Source organism: Glossina fuscipes, unplaced genomic scaffold (assembly GCF_014805625.2).
Source record: "Glossina fuscipes isolate IAEA_lab_2018 unplaced genomic scaffold, Yale_Gfus_2 0, whole genome shotgun sequence".
Taxonomy (NCBI): Eukaryota; Metazoa; Arthropoda; class Insecta; order Diptera; family Glossinidae; genus Glossina; species Glossina fuscipes.
In genome coordinates, this window is record NW_023998414.1 from 29,235,685 (window position 1) to 29,252,162 (window position 16,478).

The 16,478-nt window shown below is 32.5% G+C and overlaps 1 protein-coding gene across 3 annotated transcripts; it reads right to left on the reverse strand.

Moving 5' to 3' along the window:
* Positions 1-4,256: 4,256 nt before the first annotated feature.
* LOC119643705 lies at positions 4,257-16,398 on the reverse strand. 3 transcript variants are annotated; one of them, XM_038043131.1, is made up of 4 exons: positions 13,623-16,398; positions 4,853-5,031; positions 4,608-4,793; positions 4,257-4,536 (listed from the first exon to the last, which is right to left on the reverse strand). In XM_038043131.1, the coding sequence occupies exons 2-4, from the start codon at positions 4,967-4,969 to the stop codon at positions 4,339-4,341; spliced, it is 501 nt and encodes a 166-aa protein (XP_037899059.1). In that variant the 5' UTR covers positions 4,970-5,031; positions 13,623-16,398; the 3' UTR covers positions 4,257-4,338. The 3 variants fall into 3 exon arrangements, with proteins under 3 accessions (XP_037899059.1, XP_037899067.1, XP_037899073.1); XM_038043139.1 differs by lacking the exon at positions 13,623-16,398 and adding an exon at positions 12,043-12,156; XM_038043145.1 differs by lacking the exon at positions 13,623-16,398 and adding an exon at positions 5,376-5,428.
* Positions 16,399-16,478: the final 80 nt, after the last annotated feature.

A 16,478-nucleotide genomic window follows, 5' to 3' on the forward strand; every position in this document is an offset into this window, starting at 1 on the left:
CTATCGGTCACAAAAAATGAAGAAAAATTTGCTAAAAGAATTTAGAAGTGCCCTAAATATATAACGCCCATTTTTATTTTGAAAATAAAAAAAAATCCACACCACCCACTCCATATTACAGAGCATGAAAATGTAGTTTTTATTTATTTATTTTTTTTTTGCCTTTTTACAATAACGATGATGGGTATAATGGATTCGGTCACGACCGAACATAATTTTCTTACTTCTTTTTCTGTTTTGCTTTATAACGAAATATACACTGAAAAGTTATACATCTCTCTTTAGTTAGACAATTTAAGATTTCAGAAAACTTTCCTATAAATCGAATAACTAAGAAAATTTTACTTCTTTTAAAATTGATTACCGATATCCACCGCATTAAAGCAATAAGTAAAATGCCTATGAAAATAAGTAACTAATCGATAGTCCGCCCGCGTTACATTTGCACCATTTAGTTAGTATAGAAATTGGGCGTGGTAAGGGCATGTAGTCATGAATATTTTTTACAACAGCTAACCGACAAACGAATAGATTGATCTACACGACGAACATACCGATATCAATTCAGAATTAAAGGCCGGTTAAAATATCGTTTGGTCTATATTAATAGCAAGAAAATATAGATTGACTCTGCTCTAAGAAAATACAGAATATTCCATAATTTATAATAGATTAAGAAGATTTCAAAAATTTGTTGTTAAATCCAATAACAATTTTTTTTTCTTATATAAAAAAAGTTTTTTAAAATATTTTTGCTATAAAAACGACTTTTTTTTTTTAAAAAAAAAAAAAAAAAAAAAAAATACTTTTCCCATATATTGTATAATGGGATATAATTAATATGCCTTGCTTTTTACGATGACAATTCGGATTTCATATGTTTGTCGGATGATTAGTTTAGAAAAGTCGCTTGGCGGAGCTTTCGGTGAAGTAATTCTTTCATTTTCTTTTCTCTTTTTTTTTTTGAATATCTCGATCGCTAAACTTTATCGAGATGCGTATTAAATGTTTTAGCCGTAAAGAATGCTTGGGCCTGCTTATGATCCTTATTGGGGTGAGTAGAATCAGTTCGAGCTTTCCGAGTCTGCCGAGTTGAATTTTACTAGAGAATTTTTGCAGGCCTTGGCTGTAAAGAATTACCTAACAGTTTCTTTCTTCGATCTTATGCATGAACTTGATATCTTCGAGCATCAATATGTTAGCGCATGTGTCGCCTTCATTAGTTTCTATATGGGTTTGGCCTCTTTCTTTTTAACACCCAAAAATGAGTTGGCTCGCACCTATTTACGTGCTTATGTAAGTATCTATGTGCATGTATAGATGTTTATTATAACGAATTTATTTTCAAAATTGTGAATTTTCCTTTTCTTTTCTCCTTTGGCTCTTTAAACAGCATGTACTAGTTTATTCCGTTTTAATGTATTTCCTCTTTCAAAGTCGCAATACCTATTATATCCGATTCGAAGGCGATATCAATGATTTCTTTGATCATGAAATATTAGATGACGAAGATTATCAAATGGCTTTGAATCTAACTCTTATACAACTTATTCTAATGTGTAGCGGTATGGTTATCGTTGTCCAAGCCTATATGATCTATGCGCGTGTACTTAATACTTTAGCCAGAAGAGGGGCTCCAAACCAAGGCGGACCAGCATAATTCAATCAGTATAATTATCAAATAGTCTGCCATGTCTCTTTCAATGTTTTAATCTCACAAATATTTATTACTTAGAAATACAAATTTTGAGATTAAAGTAAAAGTAAAATTATAGAAAACGGCAGACACAATATGTGGAAACTATAATTAGGCGGAAATAGAAGACTTTCTTTCATTCATTCAACTCAAAATGCTTCCATTGTATACGTTGACATTTTAAATGCCACTAACGCTGCATCTATCATTCATAATATTTCCTAGAGTAGCCACTATGATGTGCAAATAAATTGATTCATTACAAGACGTAGTTTGATTTATTGACGGGATTTCTTACGACTATATATATATATATATATATATATATATGTAGCTTTGTGGTATTTTTATTTCCACAGATTCACTTGAGAATTTACCGGATTACCGCCTAGTGATCCCTCGGGAGTTTACGTGAATCAATTTATGTAGTTACAAAGGAAGGAAAGAAAAAACCCAACATATACCAGTGGCCAGCCACGATAGTGGACAATTAGAGATAGCAATGTAATGCGCGTACAACGAGACTTAATTAATCGGTGCTTCTGTGCTAATCTTTAATTAAAGGCAACCAGATAGATTTCCATAAGAGTAGAATCTTCCGGCGAGCTGAAAGTATCCTGAGAATTTACAAAACAAGGGTTTTCTTTCGGGTCAATAGTGTATAAGATCACGATGCACACGCACGCTGTTAGCTTAAGAAGCCAGTTGCGAATAGATAAGACAAGCGAGCGGACTGTTAAACTAAAAATTTAAAGGGATGCAATAAGAGTCTTTAGCTTACCTGTAGATCTGGCTGCTGCTGAACAGCTAAAGGCAGATCACCGTTTTTTCGCTTTTACAGTTGTTGGCTGCCATGCTGTCATATGGATAACCATATGCTTACTTATACACCGAAAGGGTATTGTAGCCTTTAATTATTAAAGCATAGAGCATAGAGAGTTAGCTGAGAAAGCTTTTGGGTAACTTGAGTGTAATTTATAGGTGTGGTGCACTATATCACTTGGAGAATAATTACAAAAATGAATTTGAGAGTACCGACGTTGGTATTTAGTATATACATATATATGTTTATTATCGGTATAGGTGCGTAATTCATGGTGATTATATGTACAAATTATATATATATATATATATATATATAATAATATATAATTATATTATATTATATTGTAGGTAAGAATATATCGGTGTAAATGTGTATCACAGATCAAGTATGTAATGTATGGGGGAAGGTTAACATGTAACGTAATCGAAACGATACCGCTCTGGGTGCGGTAAATGTTGTGTGAAGGGTAAGGGAGTAATTGCTTCCTTATATGTTCATATGAACCCATGCACATATATAAACTCCTTTCAATTGTTGCCATTTTCTCGATTGAAAGAAACAGATTGATGCTTATTACGCTTACACAAATGAAAGAAATAATCGTCAATGGAGAGTAAAATGACTGAAAAATATCGTTGGACGGCTATCAGTTTTGCTCAAGTGACGCCCTGAAGGCTACTAAAAAAAAAATTGGAAAAGAAAAGGGAAAGCATATATAGTTAGGCTTGAGATGGTTATTGACCAAATTGAAGTAGAACTGTGGCCACTTTACTTAAGCAAGATGTAATGCCATCGTGACAAAGCGTGACAAGGTGTGACTTTAGGCTTGCAGCCTTATTTAACCAAGTGAATATTTCGTTGGAAGAAAAGACTCCGTTTTCAAGTAAAAAATACCCTTTCAATTATTGTTAAGGCCGGGCGACTTCTAATTATCAGCGCCGTCCTATCGACAATTCACTTAATTAGTCTGTCTAACGATAGGTCGTTTAAGTTGCCCGCAATGGGCTGAAACGAAATAAATCCAATAATTGATTATAGTTTTCATTTCAAAAATAATTTCATTAAATTTTTCTTCTTCTTTTTTTTTGTGTTTATTTTTTTTTATACTTAATATGAATAAATCTTTTTTAGCAAACGTCAATATGTAATTCTTTGGCCATACGCTACGTAGACCTGATTTATATCTCATTATGCTATTTGAAGAGTAAAAATGTGAATTTTCATTTATAATTTGATTTCTTGTTTATTTTCTTAATAATCGTTTGGTAACAAAATAATTTTCCGATTTATTTATTAAGATTTTAATTAAACGCAAATTTTTTCCATTTTCCTTTTTATAAAACAGAAGAATGAATGGAAGGGGAAGGAAAAAAAAAAAGTTGAAAATTTATTAAGAGTATGTAGCAAAAAAAGTTTCACATATTTATATTTAGAGATCTTATGGAAAATCGATTTGTAAAAAATGTTCCTTAAAAAATAAAAACTTATTTGTGTTTGTGACTTAAATTTGTTTCATTCAATAAAACGGTGGCAGACTGTATTAAATTCATATAAAATGCTCGAACTCTTTTCCACATTTTATTTTATTTTTTACAAAAATTTTTCGGTTTCAATTGAACCTACATATGTATATATACATATACATATATATACATATAAATATGTGTGGGTAGTTTCGCTTATTTTAAGATAAATAAATTAAAAATGTTTAAACAAACAATACTTATATACATATAAAGATGTATTATATATGTATGCATGTATGCATGTATATAAATAAGCGATTGAATTTAAATAAATTGTAAAATAGATGAATTTAAATGCCACGATATGAACGATGAGCCAAAAAAGCACTTATAAAATATAAGACGGTATTAATTAAGCCCATTATGCCAGCAGCCATATAAGCATCATATTGCTTATAGCCTTTATAACGGCGATCGCTTAGCTCAATCACCAGATTTATGGAGGCAGCTAACAATAAAATGGCAGCAACACTATGATAAATTAATTCCTGCAAGCATAGAAACAAATTTTTTAGATATGATTAATGCAACAACACGTTTAAAACATTTCAACACTTACATAAATCGTTTTGGATATAATACCGCCCGTACTCAACGATGTGAGACATGATAGAAGTAAACAAAACGTACCAATCATGAAGGTGACAGACATTAAAAGAGCAAATAATTCTGCCGAACCAACAAACATACTGTTACCATGTCTTTGATAATAACCAAAAATGCCGACCATCGCTCCACCAATTAGCTGCCAGTATTAGATAAGATATATTGGGTATTGTATAAATGGATCGTTTCGTTACTTACAAGTTCAAATAGTTTCAAAAGTCCTGAGAAAGTTTTCAGGTAGCCCGTGTTTAACACAATATACGAGGTATTGGTGGTACTGGTAGTGGTACGAGTAATAGTTACCGAATGAGACATTTTCGTATATGTATTTATTTATTTATCTGAATTGTTGCCCTTTGAAAGCGAATCCGCTCGAACTGTAAAAGAAGAAATCAGAAAAATCTTTACATTAATCGCAAGTAGATCTTCTCCATATGACTTGTTTAGTTTATTCAAGGCAATAAAATAGAATTTTATAATGATATCTTGTTTGATTTCACCTTCGCCATCGCTAAACAGTTAATTAAAATTTATTTTTATTGATATCAAAGCAAATAAAATAAACTTAGTATTGGGTTTATACAAATCTATTTTTTAGATATCCATTACGTGGCAGGAAGTATATTAGTTTTATTCTTTCTACTTGCCATGCCAAGAAATATCGTTGAGCATATATAAGACAAGTATATTGATTCGGGTTAGTTTGCGGATCAAAACTTACCTACGTCCTTTTGTCTCTCTGTCTGTGTTCGTAGTTACTGATGTTTATCTAATTTACTCTTCGTTAGGAGAGTCACGACTAATCGCGCTCATAGGAACTCATAGCAGATATTTCGATCTAAAAATCGACGTGAGCTTATAAGAGATGTTGCTGTAAAATCTTGTGAACAAATCGCCATTAACCAACTATTTTACTCATACTTAACGATAGTTGTGAAAGTTTGAGCATTTGCAAATCGTAATTCTACACAGTAGTAAAATAACAACATTATAATTTTTAATTGTTATACCCTACATTAGTTTTGGTGCTATACGAATTTCGTGCGAACGTGTGTAATCCTTCAAGAACAAGTTAAGATGGACTTATCGGATCGGTTTTGCATCATTTGTTACATCGATCTAAGCTTGTCTGTCCGTCTATCTGCCGCTGTGTCAGTCAGTATTTTTGTCCTCAATCCAGACATTTAGAGGAAAATTAGTGCACTGATTGGTTTAGACCCAAGCATGAACTCTATTGAAAATGAATCGGATCGGATCATTTTTACAGTCATTCCCTACGTTACGCCCTTTTTTGCAAAAGTCATTGTATAGAAAAAAAGAAATTTTTAAAACTATACTACAAAGTTGCGCAAACAGACAAATGGGCAGATGAACAGGAGGACATGTTTAAGTGCATTGCAAATTTGAAACTGACTAAAAATCCGCATGCTTTATGGGGTCTTTGAAACTTATTTTGACGCGTTATAGTAATATTGGAAAAACGATTAAATTTTGATAGATTATAATACTGGGTAGGCGCGATCAATTTTTTCCATTTTTGCCCACGAATGCTATGAGTAATGAGCAGCAAAGTAAAATTTCATTCCGTTTGAAAAACAGAGGTGTTCTCAGTTTACTTCGTGCTGTGAGCGTGTCCTTCGATCGATTCGGCTCATTTTCAATACCAACCTGCGTACAAGAGATTCCAATGTTTCTGCTAAATTTGAAAGTGACAGCTTCATTTTTGCGCCCAGGAGAACGTTTAGAACAGACATTATGCAGATGGACAGACACGCAGGCACACAAGGTACATCCTTAAATCGATTTAGAATATGATGCTAATTAAGAATATATATACTTTGTGGGGGTCTCTGAAGCTTCCGTCAGGGCGTTGCAAGCGTTTTGATAAGATGAATGTACCCCTCATCCTTCGGTGATGGGCATAAAAATACCTTAACAATAAGATCAACTTTTTTGCTATCTATACTAATCAAGCATATATATATAAAGTTTGAATTTCCCAATTTGAATTTCAAATGAACTTAAATTTTACGTAGGTGCACAGTGCATACGGACAAATTAGTTTCGTATATTTCTAAGTCTCCTTTTCTATGGAGGGGAGGAACATAACCATCCCAATTATTAAAATCATAAAAAATATCAACCCGTATTGCGTCATTTCCGTTAACCTAAGGTAGAATAAAGACCTTCCTATTACTTCATGAACTCTTCGCGATGGGTTGTAGAAAATTTAATACCAGAGATTTGTATAAAAGCTTATGAGCAAAGCGTATAACAAAAACTTGCAAGCAAGATGACCAATTTTAGCATGAATTGGTCACCTTTATGATAAAACAATGTCTGGATTTGTATTTTACTCGTGGGGGCATAGCTCTAAGCTCTAAGACTTATATGACAATTGTAAATGAAAACTGTGCAAAAAAAAAAACAAAAAACATCTAGGTAGCGGTAGTATATGTACGTGCATAATAACCTGTCATATGAGGAATGTGGAGAAAATCTGCTTATATGGATATATTTGTCGTTTCCAGTGTAAGTCAAAGTGAAATTAATTATGGCCGTCCGGCAGTGTTCTTGGGAAATAAACGGTTAACATTGAATCCATATATGTTTCAACTAATAATTTATCCTAAATTCAAACGAAATTGAAAAGAAAACAGAAAATTTTAATGTTCTTTGCGTTGAGCAGTTACAGTATGTCCGGAACAATTTACCGATATGACTGCCTCGATGAAATCTTCCGCGTCGATAAAGAAATCGTATTCGATATAATAAAGAACCTTTAAATAAATGCGAGTCAATAAAAAGGAGAAAGTACCGCAAATCTTTTGAAAATTTATTTTATTTTTTTTTTATTTTCTATTAGTAACTTTAAACCTTCTGGAATGTGGGAAAAAAATTTCATTAACAGTGAGAAATTTGTTCTTTGAAATGTCGTCCTCCTTTGCAAGTAATATGAAGAAAGTGCGCAAAACCCATGTTGAGAATTTTGAGTCTTATGGTTTGCTCTCATTAGTTGCGAACTTATATAATCCATCAAAAGATATTCTTAGCAAGTGTCTGCAAGCATTGACGAGTAGAAATTTGTTCGTATGCATCGTGTATGCATCGTGCATGGTACTACATCGAGAGAGCCTTTGCATAAATTTTGTGGGATTTAATAATACTTTTAAGAGTGATGGTAATGGTAACCCTGTTAAGGTGTATTTAGAATGCAAAAAAATTGGCAGGCTTACAAAATGTTGGTAGACCTGAAGTTAGTTAACAAATTTGTGCAGTAAAAATTTAAGTTTCTTACTAGAAATGAATTGCGGACGATTACGTCTGTGTTACGGAATATTTTTATTACTATCAGTGTTTGTTGCGTCACCATTTTTCATTAACATCGAATTAACGACAACACAGTATGAACCTGAAGGCTATTCATAAGGAGCCGTTGCCAAGAATTTAGCTACAGAAGTATACATTTTTTCCTGTTATTTCGCAATAGGTCAAGAATAACAACACAGTCGTTTTCAAAAAAATGCAACAAAATCACCACTGTCTACAATATAATCTTCGAAAAAAGAGAATGAGGCGGAATGCTTAAACGAGGAAGGGCAATTTAATGGAATGAGCACACATATGTGTAACCCATTTCAGAATTTCAAATATATATTTTGATGAAAACACACTTTCTTTTAAAACAGCCGGTGCGTCATTTGACACAACGTTTTTGAAATAACATCATCTGGAGAAATCACGTACGATATTTTCGAGAAATTAGTTTTAATAAAGTTTTACGAGTAAAATATATTCTTTCATTGGTTTAAAAGATCAACTTTTTCATTCAAATAGTCGCCAATTACATGAAAATCAACATTCCTGGAATATCCTACGTTTTCTTCACCTATGGACATGGTAGATGAAATGTATTTTTAGATTTAAACTTGGCATCGGTTAAGCTTTGAGAGGCTGCGACACTTCAATTGAGCACGCTTTGCAAACATAGCTGCGGTGTTGCCCGCCTTTAATATTTTGTAAAAATATTTAGCTTTTTTAATGCATAAATTGAGGCTTAATAATCTCATTCTGATAGCTTTGCCTTCGTTCCGAGAAAAATGTCAACGGAAAACAAATATTTTTTTTTTCAGGTTTCTCTCCCTTAGCATTATTTTTCCTTAACAATTTTAGGTAAAATTAGGAATCGCTTAAGTCAGTATTTGTTTAGATCGTCCCTTATGCCATTAAGGTTATTAATATTAGTGTTAGCCCGTCATGTTTGATAACAAATTGTGCACGTGAATGAACGCACATGTCAAGTCCGAACTTTAGGTGAATTGATAGCACACATCGACATTGTGAAATCTCTGATACCTGTTGTTGAAATATGAAAACGTAATGACAAAGTTAACATACTTATAGTGAAGAGTATATATAAGTATTTATGTATGAGACAATCGCGTAATCGTAAGTAGAATGAGTCACAGCATTTTGTTCTCAATGTTATATGAAATCATGTTAACTGAAAATTGCATTCGATTGATAGGCGCTTAAATAACTCATAGAAAGCAGACTTTTAACAACATTTTTTGTAACACTTGTAAATATTTGTTTTTCTTTGAATTTGTTTTACAAAAATCTACACATACGTACATCTTATTACTCCATGTAAGACTAATAGTGATGTCATGTTTATAAAGAAAATTCTTTCAATCAATTTCCGGTTGCGCAAATCTAATCTATTATGCGTTCCACTAGTTACTTATTACTACATTCAGCACATAAGAAGAAACTGGGGGAAAAAATTTACAAAATTTCGATTATAGCACGTAGCATTTAAAGGAACACCGCTAAGACTTCAGCTGTTTGTTGTTGCTGTATATTCACTTTCTTGAATAATACAATATGTAAAAATAAATTTTGGGAGATATGATAATTATTAGCGAAAGTTTGACGTTTATTATAGCAAAAGAAAAATGAAACGATATATGTTATTTAAAAGGAAGATACCCCACGTCCTAATATCTCTTGCACAAATGTTAGTTGAGCTTGACCCGAAAGGTTTCCGACGTCTTTACACACTTGACACAGCATACCAGAGGTTTGTATGTAACAAAATAATAGAACAATTGCCATACAAAAAGTATATAAGCAACTCGATATCGAGTTTAACAGTATAACACACGCCTACATATGTAGGTACATAAATAGGAAAAGTCAGTCGTATCTTTCCATTTATTATAAAATATAAAAATTTTGTTCTTCTGTCTTTGTTTTAGTATCTTTTTTTAATCCGCCTGAGTGGTCGAGTAGGCAAGGGTCTTGACTAGCAACTCAATGGTCGTGGGCGTTCAAATCTCAAATGCGGTAGAGTTTTTAATAAACCAGAAAGCCTTAAATGCTAATGCTTTAAGACTTAAGTCTTAGAATTTATTCTCTGGCTAAATTTATAATAATAATAATAATAATAATAATAATAAGAGTATCTTTTAGAACAACGGTGATGAGTATAAAAGTTTCGGTCACAACCGAATCTAATTTTCTTACTTGTTGTTAATTTGTTTAATTAGTTTTAAGTGGACCCATAAAACACTCCAAAGAAAACAGTGAAATGGAGACATTTCAGCACAAGCGTCGAGAACGTGTACTTTGAAAAATGTTATAAACAAACAAAATCGCTAACAATTTATTATTTAGCTAAAAATAGTACCCTGTTGAATAAAATATAAAGAACAAAGTATTTACTTATTCCAATTAATAAAATCGATTACAACAAAATGGCTAATAATTGCATGCAATTTTTCGTTAATATCGATCAATCTTAATACCGAAGTTTCAAAAGGTCATAAACAAATATAATATAACTCACAAATCTTGGTTTAATAAGCGCCAAAAATCGTAAGAGTAAATGCATAGGAATTTTTGGTTTTATTCCTTTACGTTAAGCCTTAATTTTTCCCAAATTTGCAACTTCGTGCGAGAAGTCGCGAAAAATATCTCAATAACGATTAACGATCAAAATTAATTAAATTTGTGCCATCACTGTCATCACATCTTCTCCTGTTAAATAATTCGAAATTATTTGATATATTTTTATATATTATCAAGTGATTGGGATTGTCAATGGAATGGGGAGGACAATATATCTCATCTGAAAGTACTACGGTTTGTAGCTGAAACGAATTCTGAGAATGGGAATGGAAATAAAGCAATTAATCACACCTTCACCAATTATTACAAAATATATTAAGAAGAAAACTATTGGTCTTAGTCTTGGACTATTTATGTCCACGTCCGATGGAAACCATGTTCGGGTTAAGGCAATTACGAATAGAATTTCTGACATTAGAATACCAGGTTGCCGCAGATTATGGTTCAAGTTGATCTCAAAGCGTCCTTTTAATCGAATTATGTCCAATTTTAAAATGGATTGTAATTGATCTTAATTTGGAACATACACAATATTCGAATCGACTTTTTGAAACAGTGAAAATTTCAAGGAATGGCAACAGTTTCATCAATCGGTGCAATCGATTGACGCAAAATGCCATGTAGAGCATGAATTTGTTTACAACTTATGACAAACGATAAGAGATAATATTACCGGGTAATCATTTCCTAAAAATAATTTATATTTTTTAAATATTTAAAAGCCTAGCATTGAATACGAAAAATTATTGTTTTCAAATGTACTTTTCCAAAAGAGCTGTGGCTCTTTGCTCAATTCAAAATACATATATTTGTTTTACATAAATATATATATATGTATATGTACGTATGTTTGCAATCAAATAATCGTACAATTAATATTATGATGTGTATGTATACGCAAGAAATAATAAACATATATAAATACACGTACACATAAATATATATTTAATAATAACATTGAAACCCATACGCAACACAATGTTGTCTATACATAACATAACATAAATAAACGTACATATTAAATGAGATCATCAAAAAGTTAATGAATTACTTCGTCTACAACTGAATGTATACAAAACAAGTAAAGGAACATTATAGTCGGAGAAGACAGAACATTGAATATACTTCATACAAATTTGCCTAATACAAGTCCAGATTTATATTCGTGATAATGTATTAGAAGTGATTCCCTGTTTCCATGTAAAGGTATACTTCTCAAAGAAGCGCTTATACGACGGACGTACACACAACATAAACTTATGTTGCCCGCGTTTGGCGAATTTAATTTTCTCACCGAAAACTTTATTATTCCTCACTTATTTTCATCATTTTGTCATATGTATGCTTATTTTTTAAATTATAGACGCACTGAGTCCAAATTTGCTGTAACTAATTTTTATATCAAATTATAACCATAGACTAATTTTCTTTATAAAATATCGAAAATTACACATTTTTTCCATATAAATGCTTACCTTTCGTCAGGAGTTTTATATGGGACGCGGTTTAAATAATTAATCCATCCGATCCAAATTTTGTCGCATCAAATCTAATATGTTGACATATTGCTTTTTAAAAATTTTGTCGAAAAATTTAAAAAATTGCAGTTTTTTTGGAAAAGTAATCGTAAATTGAATGATTCGACCCAATCCATTTTCGTTCTTGTGCCAAAATGCGTCACTGTATGCAAAAAAAAACAAAAAAACATTGCGATCTACACGCTCAACAAAAAAAAAATATCCGAACAGGCATTAGATTGGCAGACGCACTACTTGTCTAGACATCAAACTGGCGGAGGGACGGACAGTTACAAGTTAAGTTGATTTAAAAACAATATTTTGCATCGATCGGTATAACAAGAAGAAGGTCCACTTTAAATCCTTCTCGGTTTCGCATACATCCCCCCAATCTGAATATACTCTATAGGAGATGTAAGGTGTAACATACCATATATAATAACAACAACAAAAGTTACGCACTTAATTTGTTCAGCAATATATATATATATATATATTTTCCAAATATTTCTTGTTAACGGAATATATTTTACGCATCTCATTCAAAAGGGTACACTGTTTTGGCATATCTGTTGTAACAAGGAAAATTTTTCTCACCTTTAGTACCTCAATACCATGGCAGATAAAATAGTGCAACGCTTTACTTCATACATAACTTAATAACAATCAGGGAGTCTCTCCCATACTAATGTCCGCTTGTAATTACAACTGTTGCCGACTCTAAGCATTAGATCGAACTTCATTCATCATTCATGTGTGCACCTTCAACAAGTGGAGGTGTTCTAGTTCTATCATTCCACTTGTAATACCTTTAGGCCCACAACAATGCAAGCAAACTAACTAAACTTGTACACATTATATATATGCATAGGCATCTGTATTAGATTGATCTTTTCTCGCCTGTCAGTCCGTACATTTACCTAGATGTAGCATCTGTGCTGCTAATTTGATTTGAGAGTGGGCGTGATCCCTTAAAAGGTCTGCCTATAAGTCCTAAAAAGCCGATAATAGGAAATATCGTTAGTAGCAATTTACAATTCGATATCGATCTCGAGATTTGAAATATATCTTTAGCAGAGCTATCACGGACTTGGCGAGAATGTATTGCCTTGCCCTTACATATAAAAATAAATTTCTTACTTATTCTTAATTACGATCGAGAGCATGGATCATCATCCACTTGATGGCTTAATAGTAACAACATCCGATTAGGATGTTGGGTATACAAGATTCGCTAAAAGAGAACGGAAACACTATCATAGTGGTTTTACTTCTTCGAAAGTATATTTTAAAGGAAATAATTATAAGTATATGCATAAGTGTTTATTAGAAAACCACACCCACGTAAAATTTTTAAAATAAACTTTGAATATGTACATACATATATATTCATAAATATAAATAAATATTTATATATATATAATTTTAACTATAATTTGTAAGGAAAATATCTTTACTATTATTCTTATTATTACTATTTTTATATTTAATCTTTTATTGCGAATGATTTGTTTACTAAAAAAAAAAAAAAATCTTACATTGTATTTATTTATTTATATATTTTTTTTTTTTGCAGTTCTTTTTTAAAATTTATTTCTAAAATTCAATTCAATTTATATTTATTAATCGCACTTTATCGTTACTTAACGTCTTAACACGCGTACGTTGCAAGTGAAACTAACTGAAATCGAAATCGAATGTTTAAATATTAAAAAGAAAAGAAAAATGATTGAGCAAATTTCAAATTTCAGCACCGATTGTGTGTGCAGTTGTTTCTTTTTTTCTTTTTTCACTTTACTGTGTTCATGTTTATATACTATAGATTACGTCATCATTGTGCGTCCTTATGTGTATCTTTAAAAATAAAAAAAAAAGTAAAAAACAGCAACAACAATAACAATCCAAACAAATTGCGAGTTGTGCTTTCCAACCAAATCAACAAATAAACAAAATCCAAACGTGAATGCAACTTAATCAAGACAAAAAGCCGGTATTAATATTAGGGGAAAGAATCCCCACATTATTACATGAAGCTATCCACACACACACACACACACACACACACATATACACAGATATACAAGTATAAAGTTGCGAACAAAAATCCATCAAATTGAAAAGAACGATAAGAGGTAGCTTTAGTGACTCCATCGGTAGGTACACATTTTTCCCACATCTTTCGAGGAATTGGTGGATAATATGCCAATAAAAATCCATCTCTCTTCCCACGTAGCTTTCGTCAAACAAGTTTTTCCTTAACATCATGCAACAAGCCATCGATGCAAAGAAGTGCTAACCGAAGGAAGACTAGCATGGAAGACTAGCACTTTCCATTTAAGTGCTTTCAAGGTGACGCGATTCGAATTCGGAGTCATATCGATGGATGACTGGATGTCTGGCAAAAAATACTGATTTTGTCTTCTCGTTTCATCGTTTTTTGATTACCGAACCGTTGCAGCGATTAATTGTCATTTGTCATATGCCGTCTGATATTAATCGTTCCATCAAGCTCTAACACCTCACAGTAGGTTATCCCCTTCTTGTCCCACCATTGCTAATGCATCGTCTTGCTGACAAAGCGTTTCCATCTTGCAGTCGATGTGAACAATACGCCTGAGTTTACCCACGATCTTCCGCTCGAGCGATTCTCAAAATAAAAATAGATGGCCCCAACCATGAATGTCAGTTCGGATTCCGTGCTCACCGTAGCACATCCGGTCTCTTCTATTACTTCTATTCCTGAATTAATTGGAGAAAATCTTATTCAAGATAAAATTTCTATACTAAGTTCGTGCGGCGCTTATGTCCGAACATTCTGAAAATTCTCGTTTGAGAACTCCTTTCATTTAAGATGACCCACCTATCGGTTTAAAGTTATTAACTTACAATCACCTCCCTTGCTTTGTAGGCAATTTTAATTTAGCAAATCTGGCGGGAGTAACCAAGTAGCCATTCCCTTCATAACAACATCAGTCGCTGATAAATTACTCGTTGCACATTGCCCTCATTGCTGCAACAATCTTCAACTATATCTCAGAACTCTTCACACAGCGATCAGTATACAAAGGTACGTATTGACAGCGGCCTCATATTTATAACAGGTTTTTTCATCCTTTACAAGCATTGTAAAATGCGCAGTAGTTCACAATGTGTGTTTGCCTGGTACTTATGAGATAAATCGATTGAAATTCCAATTGAAATTCACTTTTATTTCCGACGCATTTTACATAACCAAGCATTATTATAGTAAATCTTTTTCTATTTATCACTTGAACAAACAATTTATAGGGAATCACTGTTCCTTTCGAAGCAAAAAAAGGAAGAGAAATGCATATGATGTAAGGCTTATTCTGATCATCCGCCTGATTCAGGTTTGGAGAACGTATTGTGAGGTAATCTTAACTCTCAACATTTAGGCACTTTTACCAAGTCTTGTATATAGTCAATCAACATATGCTCTATGTGCTATTAGTAGTAATAACAGGTTGACGCATTATTATCAGGCGTTTCTTTGTCGTGCTAAATATACGCTATTTTATCAATTTATGAATAAAAATATCCTTTTACTTTTAGGTTAAAAAAGTGCGTGTCGATAATCATATTTAAATTCATCATATTATGCTGCAACACTTTGGGAAATGATCTTAATGAACTTTTCGTTGAGGCGACCGATCAGTGAGAGTCGATGCAGGGAATGCTTCTTCAAATGCCCACTTCAAATCTTGCAACACCAGCTTCGAAAATAAGCTAGAAAGAGGTCGACCATTGAATTTCGAAGACCAAGCCTTTTTGCCAGCCGCGGAAGGGGACGAAAGCTTGAAAACTTGAATGCTGGTCGACAACTTCAGTGTGGACCATTCAAACATCGTTCGTCGTCTCAATAAGCTTGGAAGCAAATGGAAAATGGATCGCGACTACGCTGCAGATTAATCATTTAAAAAGTTTACTTTTGAGTTTGTATGCTTCCTTTTTCATAATAAACAGTGTTCAAGAACGCCTGGTAATTATGCACGAACCCATTAAAACTATAATGAAGTTTTTCACTTTCTTCAGCGCTATTTACATCTTTTGACTTCAATAGATAATTTCATCTAATTATTTATTTTAAAGTTCTAAACCGTTGACATATATTATATAGCAAGAGTGTCGACAACGAACGATTAAGGACATCGATAGGTCGATTTGGATTCTCACTTTACAGGATTTCTAATAAGTGCTTTGCGTTATTATAAATGGAACAAGACGCACATATTCCTATTCTTTATTGGTCAATATAATATAAAAAGACCGAAACCCGAAATACCGAACAGATCCATTTTGTCAAAACGGTTGCGTACATTTATTTAATAAGGGAAAAATCAACTTTTTATTCCTTTTGATAAGCAGAGGTGTTC